Source organism: Mytilus galloprovincialis, chromosome 1 (genome assembly GCF_965363235.1).
Source record: "Mytilus galloprovincialis chromosome 1, xbMytGall1.hap1.1, whole genome shotgun sequence".
NCBI lineage: Eukaryota > Metazoa > Mollusca > Bivalvia > Mytilida > Mytilidae > Mytilus > Mytilus galloprovincialis.
This window is the reverse complement of record NC_134838.1, coordinates 75,837,697-75,857,154: the sequence shown is the minus strand read 5'-3', so window position 1 is coordinate 75,857,154 and position 19,458 is coordinate 75,837,697. Positions and strand designations below refer to the sequence as shown.

Below are 19,458 nucleotides of genomic sequence, written 5' to 3'. Positions count from 1 at the left end.
TCCCGCTGACAACTTGACTTCCAGTTCCCGTACAAATTTATTGACGTTTAAGAAAATGTAAATAAAGAGCATGTAGTATTTAAATATGAACTTTTAACTAACTAAACAAGGGAATTAAGTGAAAAAGAACCATGGCTGAAAAGAAATTTGGCGGTGCACCATTTGGAACACAGACTGCAAGGTTAACATTTTAAGTTTGCAAACTTTTTTTTTATCCATATGATTTAATTTTCAACCCTTCAGACTGACTGAAGGATGATGTTTGTGCTTTTATCATGCCATGCGTTGTACTGTATCAAACTTCTTTATTCTACAGCAACAATTATAATGAATTGTTCTCCGGGTGGTTTTAATCAGTTTGTCTTTCTTTTACTTTTATTATACTACAGAGTTAGAACTGTCTAAACCAAATACACCGTATCGCTATTTGTCTGCATTTACTGAATATCACACAGGTTCCCGTAAAATTTTGACATCATAAAACAACAAAATAGCCAACGCCACAATGGAAAAGTGATTGTCCAACGGCTGTTTTGCCAGACAAGCTGGGCCGTGGGATGTCAGAGCTGTCCCATATAATAAAAAAGTGGATATTTGCCCGTCCAAAATAGATGTGCTGCTTCGTCACTTCTGGTGCCAACAGACGGCCTTGGGATTCGGGTATCAATTTGTTCATTTTTCATTTATTTCTTCATTTATGTGTATTATAGCCAAGGCGTCACAGAAAAAGAATAAGATAGCCTTGAAATACATCATAATTATTAGGACTAAGTTCTGTCCTGTGTGAACTTGGTGTAAACTATAATGTATCCTCATATTATGGGTTTTCGTGCTTTTAAGAATGCATTACTCTACAGCACAGTTTCCATTGAAAAAGCATTCTTATTACAAATACACATGATCTGACCATAAAGCAGGATAAATACGTTTCCAATTTTCATTTCATGAATAAAATGTCCAGTGTGAACTATGGTCTTGTTGGGAAGTGGTTTAATTAGGACATTATGAAATGAATTTGATTTGACAAGTTAAATTATTCTGGCTAAAAGTACAAATTTGGGAATCAAGTATTAAAATGGGTAGTTCAAATAATTATGAAGTCTTGAAAGAAGTCAATTTAAACTTTTTGCTGTGACACCTTCCTAATATCATTTGAAGGCATCACAGCATAATTAGAATAGCCTTTCAAGACATTGTACAAAAATGTAATTATGATTAAGTAGTGGATCCAGATGGTAGAAGACCTGATTAGCTTGAAGGGTTTTAAATACAGTTATTATTCATTTTCTATTTGACACTTCTTCTTCCTATATATCTAGTAGCTACATGTACTAGTCAGACTCTGCAATTGAGTGTAATTGACTTGGTCACATCTTTGAAAGGAGGCCACTTCTTGGGTCAAAAGTAAAAGTCCAGAATTTTTATTTTGAAAGAACTATTTAAATTGAATTTGAATTTATATTATTTATATGGCAATGTTAAAATGTAACTTATGTAATACATGTATATATCTAGCCAGGGACTTTTATTTTGCTTTAATAGAACAAAAATTTGAAAAGTTCTCTTTTATACTGGAACAACTACAATTTCACCAAATCATGATGAATTTCATTCATTTGCAATATTTATTCATTTAAAGAAGCTTCAGGTTTTTATGGCCATACTAGGGGCATTATTTTTTCTTCGGTGTGTGCATCCTTTCATTCATTCTTCAGTCCATCCGTCTGTCCAGCTTTTGGTTAAAGTTTTTGATGAAGTTGAAGTCCAATCAACTAGAAACTTAGAGTTTTGACCCCAATTTCATAGTCCATAGAGTGGGGCATCTGTGTACCACATGTATGGACACATTCTTATTTTTAATGAGAATAAAGGAAGTTATTTAATAAATGATCATATTGCGTCAATTTGCAAATGTTTTAAATACACATGAATTATGATTATTTATAAAAAAGAAGATGTGGTATGATTTCCAATGTCACAACTCTCCACAAGAAACCTAAATGAAACAGAAATTAACAGCTATAGGTCACTATACAGCCTTCAACAATGAGCAAAGCCCATATTGCACATCAACTATAAAATGCCCCGAAATGGCAATGTAAATCAATTCAAATAAGAAAACTAATGGCCTTATTATGGTTACTTATTAATTTTTTAAATCATTTATCCATGTACCTTTTTGTAAATATTATGTTTATCTTAATTTCTGATGTAAAAGAATAAAGTTTTCTAATATAAAAGTTGGTTATTATACTTAAATTAATTATTTTATGTTACATGTATTTTATTTCAGTCTTTTTTTTATTGATTCAGATTAATGATAATTGAAGAATTAATTGATAGGCAGATTTGAAATATATATAACAGGTGTTTTAAATGGCATTGTTTGATATATTTATAATTTACCCATTGTCAATCATCAATTTAATGATTATCACATTTATATGATAACACACATTTAGTTAAAGATCTGTGTGTTATAATAGAAGTAAGTCAAAGGTAATAATTTAATCATGTAATTTAATGAAATTGCACATTAAAGTTTATTGTAAATTTTGAAATAGTCTTCTTTTATTAATTATTTTAAATTGTGAATTATTCTAAGTCCATAGAAACAAACATCGTGATTTGTAACTTCACAGTTTTTTCATGTTTCACAGATTTAAATGCTTAACTTATTAATAAAATTGAGAATTGAAATGGGGAATATGTCAAAGACACAACATCCCAACCATTGAGCAGAAAAGAGCTGAATGCCACCAATAGGTCCTCAATACAGCAAGAAAATTCAGCTGGTCTCTTAATAAAAATGTGTAGGTCACTGTATGCATTGGTGTCAGATTAGTGTATTTTACACCTACAACTGTATCCCTATTTCATACAAAACTTTGTTGTGTTTGGTTTGTCTACACACAGTTGTTACAGTTGTAAATGAGTCAATTACTAAGTTTTTATATTTTGATGCAGTATACATTTTCACTGAAAACATATGGTCATGACATTTAAGCTTTCTTAATTTCTTTATGAATTGTTTCAGATTTGACGTGTCTGGTGTTCATCCAAAAAGTAAATATCCTGGAACTTTTACAGAAATTGCATATGATAAATATTCTACAGATGAACTTGTGAGTACTTTATTGTAAAACAAAGGTGATACCATGTATTCAGTACTTACTGATAACTATAAAGCAAAAAGATATAAATGGTAAAATGCTGGTTTTGAACGTAATGTGCGAGACAGCATCAATGTTAACCTTGGTTTTTTTTTATGCCAAAAAATGAAAAATAAAACAAAATGAAGATATTTCTTGTCTTTGATTTAGAAGGTTGGAATTCATAAATTAATAAAAATTTAATTACATTTAGAAAAATATTATGTGTAATTAAATGTACATCTATATAATACAAAATATTTGTAAATTTGTTGTCTACAATTGTCTTACTGGTTTTTATTTTAGAAAAGAAAGCTTGGGCCTGGAGCTTACGATGTCAGCCATGGTGGATTTAGTAAAAAGTCTGTTGAATTACGAGCAGACGGCCCTGGATGGTCTAGACAGTATGAAGTAGAAAAATTAGCGGCATTACCTCACCTCCTTAATAAAGATCAATGGGAAATGAAGAGGATGCTGGTAAGTTACATGGTATTTTGGAAAATCTGACTGGTTCAGAATCTATAGGACTATGGGTAATCTCATTGTTCGTACACCAAAATGAAAATAACATTACATCATTGGTTGGATTTCGATTGGTAAGTACGTTTTAAACCAGTCACAACTTTTTTGGTGTGCTTTTGAAAATATTACCCAGGATGCATTAGATTCTGAAACAGGGCATTTGAATTGTAGTGTCTAGCACATTTGATTGATGGTAGAATTTGGATGTTAAGGACAATCCAATGAGATACGGTGTTGATGACTTGTATTTTGTAATTTAATGTCCTTTTCTTTAGTCTTGAATGATTTATTGTCTTATAAATGAGCATATATATATACATGTAGCTTCACCATGGCCATATGACTTTTTTTTTCAAAGTTACACTTTCTACTCTATAGTAACTAAATTTGTAATATACAATGGGTGAAATGTGTTAAATGATCAAAAATGTATCCCATCAAATGACATGCCTGTTAAAAATGAATAATAAATAATCTTTTATTCTTAACATTGACAGTCTAGACATACCCAAATTTCATTTACTCCATATACATGTATATTTACTTTCTCCTTGGGTAGTAATAACATTGATAAACTCAAGTGGATTTTAAAGTTTTATGATTTTATTGATTCATGGAAGATAGATATATATTTGTATTTAACTTTAAGTGGACTTCGAAAAATTTAATCTGGTTTTTATTTCAAGTAAATAAAAGGAATGAAAAGAAATAAATTGAAAGTATACAAAAAAAGGAAACATTTTAATTGTACCCACCCAACCTGTGAAAGAAGCTTTCTTGTTAAATATAAATGCACAAGGTGTTTGAGACTTTATTTTTGTAAGCTTTTATTTAAACCCTGTACTGTTAATTTTAAAGAATTTAATCTCTGAAAGGTAAATTTCATTATATATCTTTTAATAACTTTTATTGATTTAAGAGATCTTAACCTTGAAAGTTTCACATTTTTTTGTTTGGTATTTATAATGATTGTAGAATGTTATATTTCATTGTATCACTAAGTGAAGTTTTCTACATAGTGATTTCAGACAGTATGATAAATTTAAACAAGATGCCTCTATGGATTATGTTGTAGGCCAACATATATGTATTATATATAAAGTAAATTCAAAAATTATTGTGAGGTATTTAATTATGTGACCCTGTGTCAGAGTATCACAATAATGAGATCTCACATTTTGATATCATCTGTAAGCAGCTTTTCTTCAAATCTCAATAATAAATCTCCCAATTCTGTCCATTCACCAAAAATTGAAATAATTTCTGAATTGTATATAGTAGCTGACAGAACTCATTTGCTATGACCACTTATGATTCTCAACTGAGTCACTTACAAAAAAATTGAGCCAATTCAGAAATATGTAAGTGTTGATTTAAACTGTTAGCAGTGGACAAAAAGGTTAGATTAATATATATGCCATTGCTGAAATTGTAAAACTGAGAGTACAAATAATGCTCAAAGAATTTATATTATCATACTTTATGCTATCACATTTTTTGCAATGATAAAAAAATAAACAATTGATTGGTTGTTTGTAAATTGTATATAAGTTAGTGATGTACTTTGGCCTTTTGGTTTTCTCCACTGTCACAATTTTTAAGGGACCTCATTGGCAGTGACCTTATAAATTCATCTTCATCTTCAATCAAAGATTTCAATTTTTGAACCCTGCTCATGGCAAAAATGTTAGACTCAGATCTTTCTTGACAAGAAGGGATAGTTTTGCTGTCAAAAGTTAGTGGTTCTTCAAGGTACTATAGCTTTCTCCACCAGTTAAAAGCCTGGACGCCATGATACATTGTACTTACAAGTATTTCGAAAGATTCAAAACTGAATAATGTATTAAATATTACAATACAACAGATACATCAATCAATAATAGTTATTTAGTTTGTATTGATCTACGAAGCTTTTAACAGTATTTGATTAATATGACAGGTTGTTAGCCAATAAAACATTTATACCTCTGTAATGATGAACGTTGTTAGCTAATTAAACATTTATGTGGTTTCATGTAGCCTGATGTAGGGTGATTGATTTATTTATTTAAAATGAAGACTTGGGTATTTCTTTGTAGAAAAAGTTTACATAGAAATATAAATATTTTATTACAAATGTACATAGGAGACAATAATTGTCTCATTGATATACCGGTACATTTCAAAATTTCAAAAAAAATCTTATAAGCTGATTTTGATGAACTTGAAGGGCCTTGGTAGAACCGTAATAATCTATTTCAGGTTATAACATACAATAGCTTGAATTTTTATACCCTTTCATTGTATAGAAGAATTTATAAATCAACCTTTTTGTTATCAATCCTTCATCTTGACATATATTGCATTTAAATCTTTGTTATCTTACCTCAGGTTTATATTACATATGTAAAGGGTTAGACTGATGAAGATATACCACAGTGTTATCTAAAGTTACAGAATTCAATCAGAAACAAACTGTCCAACATACTGTAAATTCAGAAATTTTATTGCAATTTTGTCATTTTAGACTTCAAAATTATTGCATTTACAACTCTGTTGCATTTTTAGCAATAATAAAAACCTCGCAATAATTTGTGAATTTACAGTAATGTGTGACCTAGGTTTCATGGTTCATGAGATTTAATGTAATGTTAGACCAGTATCACAATATTGATTCAGGAGGGAATTCCAACACAAGTGTTTAAGGGCAACATAATGGAGGGCAAATGAGGCAATTGCCCCTCCAATTTAAAAATTTAAGGATTTTTTATTTGTCCCTACGCACTTTAATAGTCAAATTTTAAAGTTTGTGAAATAAAGTTGAAATACAAAATCATGTTTTCTCTAATCATAGTCTAATTATTTAAAAAAAAAAAAAAAAAGAATTAAGGATGATACTTAGACGCACATCTTGCTTAAATTCCTTACCCCCTTTACAGCATCTATAAGTATATGACACATACTATCACATTGATAATTTATGTTAAATGTTGTTTGTATTGTATGCAATAACAAAGAGATTTTGAATGACAGATTTTAGTATTTTTAAACCATAAAATATTTCAAAATGCGAGTTTAAATTATTACGTTTACAAACTCTGTCGCATATTTCGCAATAATAAAAACCTCGCAATAATTTCTGAATTTACAGTAACGTGTGACCTAGGTTTCATGGTTCATGAGATTTAATGTAATGTTAGACCAGTATCACAATATTGATTCAGGAGGGAATTCCAACACAAGTGTTTAAGGGCAACATAATGGAGGGTAAATGAGGGTAAAATTTAAGGATTTTTTATTTGTCCCTACGCACTTTAATAGTCAAATTTTAAAGTTTGTGAAATCAAGTTGAAATACAAAATCTTGTTTTTTCTAATTCATAATCTTAATTATTTTTTAAAAAAGAATTAAGGATGATACATTGTACTTAGACGCACATCTTGCTTAAATTCCTTACCCCCTTTGCAGCATCTTTAAGTATATGACACATACTATCACATTGATAATTTATGTTAAATGTTTTTTGTATTGTATGCAATAACAAGGAGATTTTGAATGACAGATTTTAGTATTTTTTAAGAAGGATATAAATTTGTAACTTTTTGTTTGTTACAGGTGAGGAAACTGGGTCCAGGTTCATATGATATTAAAGATTTTGTTGAGGCATCAGATGAAAAACCAAGAAGTAAATTTGGAATATGCCAAACTCTCTCACATAGATTCAGAGAAAAAACTGTTGTAAGTATGACTATAGGTATGAAAGTAAAACAATCTTTATTTGAATTGTGAAAAAAGGGGGAAAGTTGATATTGTTCAGATGAAAATGTATAAAGGAAAATGGTAATGGGGAATGTGTCAAAGAGATGACAGCCCAACCTAAAAAACAGAAAACATCCTTAGGCCACCAAAATGCAATGGGTCTTCAATGTAGCGAGAAATAGCATTGAAACAGTTGAATGACATGATTTTGTGAATTATTTAACAAATGCAAAAACTTGCTCCATTTGTTAAAATGGTATGGGTCAAAATAAAAGCTAATGAAAACAGACCTAGTTTATTTACAAAGAAGAAAACATCAATATTTTAGTGAAATACATCCGATTTTTACTTTTACCAGATTGACACACCAGGCCCAGGAACATATGGTGATGGTGGTGTCCCACATGCTGCCAAAGAAGATAAAGAGCAAAAGTCAACCAGCACAATAGGAATGTTAGATGCTAAGTCTTCATCAAAAAGAAACCTACCAACTGTAGTAAGTTTAAGATTCAAAAGATACAACTTTTTAAAATCTATTTAGTAGAATTTGTAAACGGGCTGTTAAAACAATTATTCAAATGTTAATTACAGGAAGTACACCACTTATTCATGGTCCCATTGCTTTCTATGTTAAATTCCTCCGTTTCAAGCAGGCACACCTTTTTTGTTAAGTTCAAATAAAGTGGCAATCATTGCATTTCAAAGCAACACTTTATGGTGTCTTGTCTTGTACTGAAAAAATCAACATACCTTTAATGGCATATAAGAAAGAACTGGTTCGCCAAACTTCGGATATACCAAAACGAGTACTTCAGATCTGACAAACAGACAAATTGTACCCTCTTTTTAAAATTTGATGCAGTTTTTTTAATATTCAAAATTAAAAGTCCAAAAGTGATCTACAATGATCACCAATCCTTCAGCTTTCATTTGATACCAAAAGCACCTAAATATTCTACATATTTTGAAAGTTAAACTCATGTGTAGGAACTATTTTGTGTTAAATATGTACTACTTTCTGGTATGTGCTTTCTGGCCGAGCCCGAATTAGTGGTGTTACACCTACAACTTGCAAATGAGGGAGTTTATTAACAGTAAACAGGGTTTTGTTTGAGTTAACAATGAAGAATAAAGATTCAAATAGTCTTTTTTTTTTACCTGTGAAACACTTAAACTTTGGAGAAGCTGTATTGTGAATTCTTCTATTTGATAAATACCAATTTTTCATTGGTTTATCTCAAAGATAATTTTCATGGCTATTTGATTTCCTGGTTTTACAAAAGTTTGTATACAGGACATACAATAAATACTACATTTAAAACACGAATTTATGGTATCCCTTAATCAATGAAATCAACAACAAAAATTGTACCTCAAAAATAATAATGAATCCACAGTATAATAATTTTAATATATGTATATTGTTGTTTTTTTTAATTATATATAACTATAACTTTAGGGTTCACAACTTGGTCCTGGTACTTATGAGTTTAAAAGTTTTGCTGATCAGACAACTGGAAAGGTGACCAGTTTACGAGGGCCATATGATCTGTTTTCGGGAGATAGAAACAAACCAATTTCAGATGGTCATTTTGCTGCACCGGTATGTATTTTAAATTCTATTTTTAGCTCACCTGGCCCGAAGGGCCAAGTGAGCTTTTCCCATCACTTTGCGTCCGGCGTCCGTCGTCGTCCTGCGTCGTTAACTTTTACAAAAATCTTCTCCTCTGAAACTACTGGGCCAAATTAATCCAAACTTGGCCACAATCATCTTTGGGGTATCTAGTTTAGTGTCCGGTGACTTGGCCTTCCAACCAAGATGGCCGCCATGGCTAAAAATAGAACATAGGGGTAAAATGCAGTTTTTGGTTTATGACTCAAAAACCAAAGCATTAAGAGCAAATCTGACACAGGGTATATTTGTTTATCAGGTCAAGTTCTATCTTCCCTGAAATTTTTAGATGAATCGGACAACCCGTTGTTGGGTTGTTGCCCCTAAATTGGTAATTTTAAGGAAATTTTACTGTTTTTGGTTATTATCTTGAATATTATTATAGATAGAGATAAACTGTAAACAGCAATAATGTTCAGCAAAGTAAGATTTACAAATAAGTCAACTGACCGAAATGGTCAAATGACCCCTTTAGGAGTTATTGCCCTTTATAGTCAATGTTTAACCATTTTTCGTAAATCTTAGTAATCTTTTACAAAAATCTTCCGCTCTGAAACTACTGGGCCAAATTAATCCAAACTTGGCCACAATCATCTTTGGGGTATCTAGTTTAAAAAATGTGTCTGGTGACCCGGCCATCCAACCAAGATGGCCGCCATGGCTAAAAATAGAACATAGGGGTAAAATGCAGTTTTTGGTTTATAACTCAAAAACCAAAGCATTTAGAGCAAATCTGACATAGGTTTATTTGTTTATCAGGTCAAGGTCTATCTGCCCTGAAAGTTTCAGATGAATCGGACAACCTGTTGTTGGGTTGCTGCCCATGAATTGGTAATTTCAAGGAAATTTTACTGTTTTTTATTATTATTATCTTTAATATTATTATAGATAGAGATAAACTGTAAACAGCAATAATGTTCAGCAAAGTAAGATTTACAAATAAGTCAAACTGACCGAAATGGTCAGTTGACCCCTTTAGGAGTTATTGCCCTTTATAGTCAATTTTTAACCATTTTTCGTAAATCTTAGTAATCTTTTAGAAAAATCTTCTCCTCTGAAACTACTGGGCCAAATTAATCCAAACTTGGCCACAATCATCTTTGGGGTATCTAGTTTAAAAAATGTGTCTGGTGACCCGGCCATCCAACCAAGATGGCCGCCATGGCTAAAAATAGAACATAGGGGTAAAATGCAGTTTTTGGTTTATAACTCAAAAACCAAAGCATTAAGAGCAAATCTGACAAAGGGTTAAATTGTTTATCAGGTCAAGATCTATCTGCCCTGAAATTTTTAAGATGAATCGGACAACCCGTTGTTGGGTTGCTGCCCCTAAATTGGTAATTTTAAGGAAATTTTACTGTTTTGGGTTATAATCTTGAATATTATTATAGATAGAGATAAACTGTAAACAGCAATAATGTACAGCAAAGTAAGATTTACAAATAAGTCAACATGACTGAAATGGTCAATTGACCCCCTAAGGAGTTATTGTCCTTTATAGTCAATTTTTAACAATTTTCATAAAATTTGTAAATTTTTACTAACATTTTCCACTGAAACTACTTGGCCAAGTTCATTATAGATAGAGAATTGTAAGCAGCAAGAATGTTCAGTAAAGTAAGATCTACAAACACATCACCATCACCAAAACACAATTTTGTCATGAATCCATCTGCTTCCTTTGTTTAATATTCACATTGACCAAGGTGAGGGACACAGGCTCTTTAGAGCCTCTAGTTTTTTTTATTATAGCAATTTCAATCTTAGGCACCAAATAAATCAAAATATGATTAAAGCCAAATTTACAGCAGTAATTAAGAAGAAAAAAATTGATGAAGAATTTTGTTCGACAAACTTAAGTAAGCATCTATTTTCGGAAAAATAAGTAAAATGATAAGTTATCTATCTTATTTGAGTGCATTTTATAGAATGTAAAACTAACAATATAGAACTAGACAATAGTATGATGCTATTGGAAATTAAATAATTTAAAAACTTAACATTTATAAAATACACAAAACAATAAAAGAAAATTATGGCAGTCCATGAAACAGTGATTTTGCTAGCACTTGTCACTTTCGTAATTTCGAAAGGGTTTTTGCATTGACAAAAGTATTTCAAATCAATTTCGTCACTTAAAATTTGAAAGTTTAAAAATATTTTCGCATTAAAATACTATAAATTTACCTGTCTTTATGTTTTTGACAAGTTTATGACCCCCAGGTAATTAACATTTGCAACAGGTGTTACAAGTTGTGATTACAGATAATGCGCTTATCGCCATCCGATGGGTCATTAATCCGTTAATTACCAATAAACCTCATAATTGACCATCATAATCATTTTCCCCAGGAAAATCAGTCGGTATGCATTTTAAGTATCCAGGAGTATATATAGATTCGTCATTTGATCTAAATTGTTTCCCCCCCCCCCGGACAGTTCGCATTTGAATTTCAATATTTCTCAACGATCACAATTTGAAGTTCGTATGTCTTAGATTCGTCATTCAAACGCACTTTCGTCATATTTGATATAAATTTTCATCAAAAATTTATGACAATTTCCATTTGAAATATAGAACTTTATTCAAAACATTCAAATTCATTCAGAAATGTTTTCACGAGTCAAACAGGTGCTTCCTGTACGGTGTACTACGCATGCGTGAAAATATTTCTATGACTATTTATAGACACCAAAAAGGTAAAAATCAAAATGGTTTAGTACCAATTAAATGAGAGAGACAAATATATATCTCTTACCAAAGGAATTTAAATCGAAAAATGATAATTTCCTGATGAATCCGGACTCCTTTTGAATTTATTATCCACGTGTCACTTCACGTTTTCATTTCATTTTAAAACCGAAAGTAGAAAACGTGATCTATTGGCTATTCTTGATTTGTTTACAACCTCCTTACAATCGTTACAATTGTTCAAAATGAATTTTATTCAGTTCAAATTTTATAGAAATGATGTCCAAATATTGATTTAGACGTTTTATAAAGATAATGAGTATGCAGTGAGATAATCATTGCAGGTAAATTTCTGCTGTGATTCCTTATTTCAAGGATTTGTATAGTCTTACTATACAAATCCTTGCTTATTAAAAAAAAAAATAAAACTAACTGAAGATAATTATATAAATTGTTAACTAAATTTCTGGAGCCCATGTCAGAATCTTTCATAATAAGGGCCAATACAGTCAAATCATACAATAACTGTAATCATACCAAAGTCCTTTAAAATCCTGACAAAGTCAAAGCTGAAGTTAGAAATATACATCCTTGGTCCCTTGCTGTTACACAAAAATAGGTTGAATTTAATAGCCTGCAAAAGTGACTAAAGCCTTCAAAATCCTAGCTTAAACCCTGCCATGAAAGACCTTTTGTCAAAATATTTAGTAAACAGAGAATAACATAAATGAAGTGAATTAAGTAAAGCTGTATATGATTTTTTTTTTTTATTTAGAAATTAGCCAATCTTGGCCCTGGCCAATACAACCTCGGATCCTTTGCTGATGATTGGGGAACGATACACAGAAAGAGACATGGCAAATTCGGAAAAGTTGACCGAACTCCAAAAGTTCCAACAGAGAGGATATTCTGTAGTACCCTTCAGCAATGTCCTAAAGAAGAGGTAACAAATAAGCATGTCTTTGTCAATGAAGTTTTGATCTTGACTGTTAAGAATGTTTGGGTATTGTCAGTGATTCAATAGCTAACATTTTTCAAAGAAGTTTGTCGATTTTCTATAAATAAAATGCTTTAAAATAGATGTTTGTAAATTAGGTTTTTTTAGTGTATTGAACATTCATAAAAATTTCATTGAAATGAAAACAAAGAGATGGTTTGAATTTTGTTGAAACTACATGCATGGAAAATAGATCATTTAAAAAAAAAAGAATCAATTAACTACAGACTTTAAAAATAATTCTTTTTCATCAGCCAATTGGTTTTCGGCACCTTCATTTTAATTGAAATAGAATTTTCAAGATGTAATTCGATAATGAAGAGTTTTTTTCATCTTTCCTTTTCAGAATACTCCAGGTCCAGGTCGTTATGAGCCTGGTGAGCTGTCTAAACCACAATCAGTTAATGCTCCAGGATTTTTATCTACATCTAAAAGAAATGATAAACTTTCACAGAAATTCTTTACCCAAAACTTTGTAAGTGCATGTTAATAATTTGTATAAGTTCACTGAACATGGAAATGGGATAAATGTACAAGAATTCCATGTATTTTGCATGAGAATATGAGTCGGTTTCTTAAACACAGGTATAAAAAAGAAGATGTGGTATGATTGCCAATGAGACAACTATCCACAAAAGACCAAAATGTCGCAGACATTAACAACTATAGGTCACCGTACGGCCTTCAACAATGAGCAAAGCCCATACTGCATAGTGAGCTATAAAAGGTATGCTTTCTTACCAGTGTGTTATTGAGTTATTTTTAAAATGAAGCTATTTTAGAAATGAAGTGTATAGCAACAACTAGAGCCATTTTTTGTTCCACATTTAAATTGATGCAGTCAGGAAACAGAACTCATATTACAAATCTTATCCTTTTATTACATAATGACCAATTGGTAAGTCATTGATTACTTGATGGTTTGATTGTCTTTATTTATAAATTTAAGAGATTAAAAACAACATAGAAAAAATGTCAGGCTTGCTGAATTGTTTCTTTTTATTATTATTAAATCCCAATTTGTAAGAACTGTCAGGATAAAATGGTGGTGTACAAAGAATGAATTTTAGTTTTTGTCTTTCTATGATTTCAGAACCCTGTGGGTCCAGGTCGTTATGATGTACAGAAGTTTGACGAAGCACAGCATCGTAATGGCACTGAAAGTGTGTTCAAATCAAAAACAGGAAAATTGTCTCTAGCTATGGATAAATTTCTTCAGTAAGTATCACAAGTTTGGAAATTTATAATATTTTTTACTAAATTATTAAAAACAACTCTTGAACATTTGTGTGAATTTCAGCATTCTAGATCAATGAATGAAAAGGCCATAACATACATTTCAACTTATCATAACAGATTGAATTATCCCTGATTTTGCTTCTCATAAACTTTTATAGATATATGTAATGTTTTACTATCCTTGTCAGATATAAAATTGAAAGGTGAGATTGCCTTTGATTTCTGTTGGTACTTAAGTAAAAGTTAATCCGACTAAATGTCTGATGCCCTTTACAGCTTTAAAATCTTATGATTCAGTATTAATCCTCTATAAGTCAGTCAAAATTTAGGAATTTTGTTCGCAGGTCACACAAAAGGAAGAGTGGTAAAATCAAAAGAAAATCCAGGAAAAAATCATTTTGAATTGATGTTTGGTTGTTTAAACTTAATTGATGTTCATTATGATAATTTATACTGTTTTTGATAATAAAGATGTATTTATTTATTGTTATTGTTTTGTTTCACTGTTTTGAGTTGTTTATTTAGTGCAACAATGGTGTTGTAGAATGTGACTAAACACCTATTGTTGGAGAAAAGAAAGAAAAACAAATATGAACCTGAATAAATTATAAGTCAAACAATCACTTGCTGAAAATGAACAACACTTGCTGAAAATGTTTCACCCAGCATGCATAGTAAAATAATGGGCACACTCCATTTTCTGATTTTATTTTGATAATTAAAGGATTAAAGAATTCAAGGGACACTTATTAACTAATTATGCAACATTTGGCGAACAAGATCATTAAATTGAGTTGCCAAATTTCGATTGTTTTACTTTTAACTTGTTGACTATCTTAAAATAGCTGTCAATATTTCATTCACAGGGAAAGAGTAAGAGCCAAGGATGTTAGATTAGAGGACAGAGTCTTCCTAGTTGCACCTGAAAAACCAGAAAGTTACATGAAAAGAACAAAAACCCAGATGAACTATAACCCAAGAGGAGATTATGCGTCCCAGCGAGCCGTTACAGTAATATAACCTGCACCAACCAACCCACTGCTTGTCAACACTCCACACTGTTTTAATGTTTAATTTTTTGTTACATTTTTGTGACATAATTGTAAACAATCAATAATATGTGCTTATCATGTAAAAATCACTGTTCCATATCATGATTTGAAAGTGAATCTAAAGAAGCAAATAATGTACACAAGTGTTTCACACAATTTACATTTTTAAGCTAACCATTTGCTAGTGAATTCAAAAATTTCTTTATGTTTGCCAAATTATTGTTCATTCATTTGAACCAATGAGTCGAGCATCTTCTCACTTACTTGTGTGACAAAAATTCAGTATTTGAAATTAACTTAAATTTGGTATTGGAAAAATTTATTACTACTTTTTGGTTATGTTTGTCATCTTTCGAAAAAATGAGGAAAAAAAGAAAACATTACGTCCAGAATGAATGTTTACAGTTTGGTTATTTTATTAGTTCTGTACAAGAATATGTTATAGTAGTTCTGTGTGGTGGTGTTAAGTTATTTTCATTAGACCATTTAGTTTGTGTGATCGTGTTATAAAGAGTGATATATCCACCCTTTCATTGTGGCAATTTAAAAAAAATTCCAAGTCTTTTTCCTAACCCTGTTATATTACAGTTTTTTTGTTTATTTCCATGTTTTACCCTTTTGAATTTACCCTAAAGACCAGTTTATTGTTACATTTCCTATTTTGTTTATTTCCTTCTACATTTTTGGGCAAACTAAACAGTTTACCAGTTTAAAAGTATTATAGATGTATTGTTATTATATTAAAAGAAAGGAGAAAAACTAGAGAAAAAATGTATAAGAACACAAAACCGGTTTTGTTTGTCACAATTTTTTTTTTAGAAAGACTTGCATTTGTTCCATGCACAACAAAGAGAAGGGTCTTAGTTAGAAAACGAAAATCTTGTGCTTTGTGACATGCAAAAAGTTGTATTTAACCAGTTTTAAAGTTTAATCTCCAGTTGTCTGTATTCGCAGGCAACTAGATATGTTGATGTTTCTGATCGGTCCTAACAGTTTGTGTCTAACCTTTGGATTAAAAGTTTTTGAATCTGAAGAAAATTAAACTTAAAAACATCATATTAGACCAATCTCTGCAATAATATATTTCTTCTTAGGGCATTAATGCTAGAAAAAAATATTTTGAAAAATTATATCGACATGTCAAATTGTACCATTTTGTTATTTATACTTTAAAAACTTGAAAGATTATAACATTTTAAAATTGCAAAGGGGGATAATCATTAATCCTATTCAGTTTACTATCATAAAAAAGGTATTTTTGTTAGATACCCATAAACCAATAAATGGTATTGTCGTATTCTTTAAACAAATACTTTTACTGCACCATGAGTACTGTAATATAATGTTATTTGAGAAACTAATTTTGTATGCATGTACTTCATTTATTTATATATACAATGAAATATGGTGTTTTATTTTTAATATTATTTCATTTTGTTATAACATATAATGTTATTTGTGTTTCTATAACTTTATTTGTTGGTCCCATAGGTGACAGCTTTTCTGAAAGATGAAGTGCTCCACACTTGTCGTTTTTAAAGGGTGAAAATACAATATTATTTTGAAAAAAGAGGGTTCTGATTACATCAGGATTTGTGTTGTAAAATTTTGGGAAAAAGGACCCTCGCTGAAAGTTTAAAGAGGGTGAACATGAAAAGATAATTTTTGACAAATAGGGGATTTTGATCCAATTTAGATTAGTATTGAAAAGTTAACTGAAATTTTAGAAGCCCCCAATGATATCTAGAAGGTTGACATCTATTTGATTCATCAAATTTTTGTTGTGTGATTACTTCTGTGTATAATAAGCCATTCAGTATTATATAAAACATGGTTTTTTTTTTCATTGTTTTTTTTTACCTTCATATATATGTTTATATTTTTTATGCTCAAATTTATTTACTGTTGTTTTTTAAATCACTTTTCTGATTTTGTTGTAGTATTTCAAATCAGTATTAGAATGCACTTACACACATGGCTATATGAAATATAGTTTGATTCTAAATCCCCTCAACAAGAAGTAGAAGGAAGTACTTAATTATAACTAAATTTATTTATTTTCAGAAAAACAAGACAGCTGCATAGAAAATTTAGTTTTCTGAAGACTTGGAGAAGTTTTTAACCAGCAGATAGCTTGTTTGATATGCATTTTCAAGTGCTTTGTTAATATATTATAAGAAATTTTAAAAGAAAATAGAAAAGGGTGCTTTTCTTGCATTTGTGTCAATTGTAGAATTGAATAATTTTCCATACTGCAAAATTAAAACTAGTTATTTGTAATTGATAAAGTTCATACATACTTACATTTAAAGTTTGAACAATTTACATTTGTTAAAGCCATTGTATTTCTAGACAATTAAAATCTAATCATGAAAAACAAATTTGAATTAAGTCTAATGTAAAAAAATGTACTGTACTATAGATAATGGGAAAAATTTGACAACAATGTTGAATAAAAGAATTTTCTTAGATTTTACAAGTAATGAAATCACTGCCACGCATAAGTTTGGAGTTGTACAAAAACAGCTTCTGCCTGGACCCATTTATCATATGTAGAGTAGTTTCCTCCTTGTTCAAATCCTAACCACAATTTATGTTGCTCGTGCTTTTTGAGTCTTTGTGGTTTATAATTGGATATAAACAATGTTCCATATGGAAAAAATAAACAAGTTTCACTACAACTTTTGCACCATTTGGCAGCAGTGCAAAATCCCCCTCCCCCTAAAAAATGTAAAATGGTACCTGCCACATCTAAAAAATGTAAAATGGTACCTGCCACATTTGTAAAAAAAAAGTCTTTCATGGATGATTTCTATTATGGGGGAAAATTCAGTAAAAACTGGGAATTAATCTGCCAACATCATAATTATGCTGTTTTTCTTTCCAGTTTGTTTGGAAAATATAAAACACAATGTCTTCCTATCTTACCTAATGATTTAACTTGTAACTCTTTACTTGATCTCCCCTCTTAATGGACAATGTGATATAATTTTAATCTCCCCTTTTATGTGGCATCATTAAATGGACTATTCACCCCTTTGTTATTGGCTATGAATTGAATATCAGTATTCTGTATGTTTTGTTTTTGTTTTTATATAATGTATTTTTATCATATTTTTTCCTGAGATGTACAAAGAATCTTATTTATTCCATAGTATTTTGTGGACAGTATTTCAGAAGCTGTGATAGTTTTAGTTTATCTGCTGTTTTTATCTTCCATGCACAGTATTATTTGTTTATTTGTTTGCAATATGAATATATTAAGAATATATTTTTATCACTATATTTTATATTATATTGTACTATTCCGTTGCTCTTTTATATTAAATGTATACAGAAATTGTTGTTTTATAAGATAATAAAACTTTCTTGTTAAACGAATTCTATGTAACAGTATTACAGCTGCTTTGCTACTCTGGATATTTTTCTAAAGTTGTTGGTTCTTTACATTTTCAGTACACTTCATAGTAACATCTTAAGTTAAGTCTTAAAATGTTTTAGAACATATTTACTGAATTGAAAGAATGACTTAATAATTTCATTTGTATGAATTTGAGATTTACATAAAATAAACATCACAAGATCAGTTTTATTTTATTGATATGTTGTTTTTATTTTTCTGATTAGCATACCAAAATTTCAGTAGAAAATTTTGCATTAAACCTGTTTTATTGCTAGCCAAACCTCTCACTTGTATGACAGTCGCTTATAATTCCCTTATATTGACAAAAATGTGTGAACAAAACAAACAGATAGATAAAAATGACCAAAAAAAATGGTACAACAGTAAATGTTTCATAATTTTAATCACTATTAAAAACAAACAGATATGTAATAAAGAAATGCAAAAAGGCATTTATACAAAGAACATTAGTTAAAAATAACAGACAAGAATACAAAAAATGATAGCCATGAAAAGCAGGTCTCTGTATATGCAAAAGTCTTAAGACTGCAATAATAACACTCTTTACATTCTTAAACTTTTATATTTGTCGCCGAAATAGAGAAAAAAAAACAACAATATCCTAATAATGAAAGTGGAAATGAAATGTTAATATATATGTATATACATGTTTAAGTATTGCCAAAAATATGATGCAATTCAAATATTTTATTGTACATACAATGTAGATCTTGAATGTTTTATCTCAAGTGTACAACAAGCATACCATAACAAAGTATATACATAAAACTTCCACAGCAAGTGGAAATATTCATATAGAAATATCTCAGCTTAGGCAATTAATTGTTGAAGGAGATATTTATGCACCATAATTGTTAACTTATACTCCCACATTTGTTTCTATGCCCCATTTATGGGCATTATGATTTCTGGTCTGTGCGTTTGTTCGTCTGTCTGTCCTGCTTCAGGTTAAAGTTTTTGGTCGAGGTAG

At 30.2% G+C, this 19,458-nt stretch overlaps 1 protein-coding gene across 1 annotated transcript; it reads left to right on the top strand.

The window, feature by feature from the left end:
* Nucleotides 1-17,290, top strand: LOC143083964 (ciliary microtubule-associated protein 2-like). The gene is made up of 11 exons (XM_076260385.1): nt 1-181; nt 3,038-3,125; nt 3,459-3,629; nt 7,269-7,391; nt 7,771-7,908; nt 8,872-9,015; nt 12,552-12,719; nt 13,120-13,248; nt 13,867-13,991; nt 14,879-15,023; nt 17,129-17,290. Exons 1-11 carry the CDS (start codon nt 132-134, stop codon nt 17,147-17,149), a joined length of 1,302 nt encoding a protein of 433 aa, XP_076116500.1. The 5' UTR covers nt 1-131; the 3' UTR covers nt 17,150-17,290.
* The last annotated feature ends 2,168 nt before the right edge of the window (nt 17,291-19,458 follow it).

Coding starts and splice junctions, on each gene's coding strand:
- LOC143083964 (XM_076260385.1), top strand. CDS start 132: ATGGCTGAAAAGAAATTTGGCGGTGCACCATTTGGAACACAGACTGCA. Junction 182..3,037: donor TTTGGAACACAGACTGCAAG/GTTAACATTTTA, acceptor GAATTGTTTCAG/ATTTGACGTGTCTGGTGTTC. Junction 3,126..3,458: donor AATATTCTACAGATGAACTT/GTGAGTACTTTA, acceptor TTTTTATTTTAG/AAAAGAAAGCTTGGGCCTGG.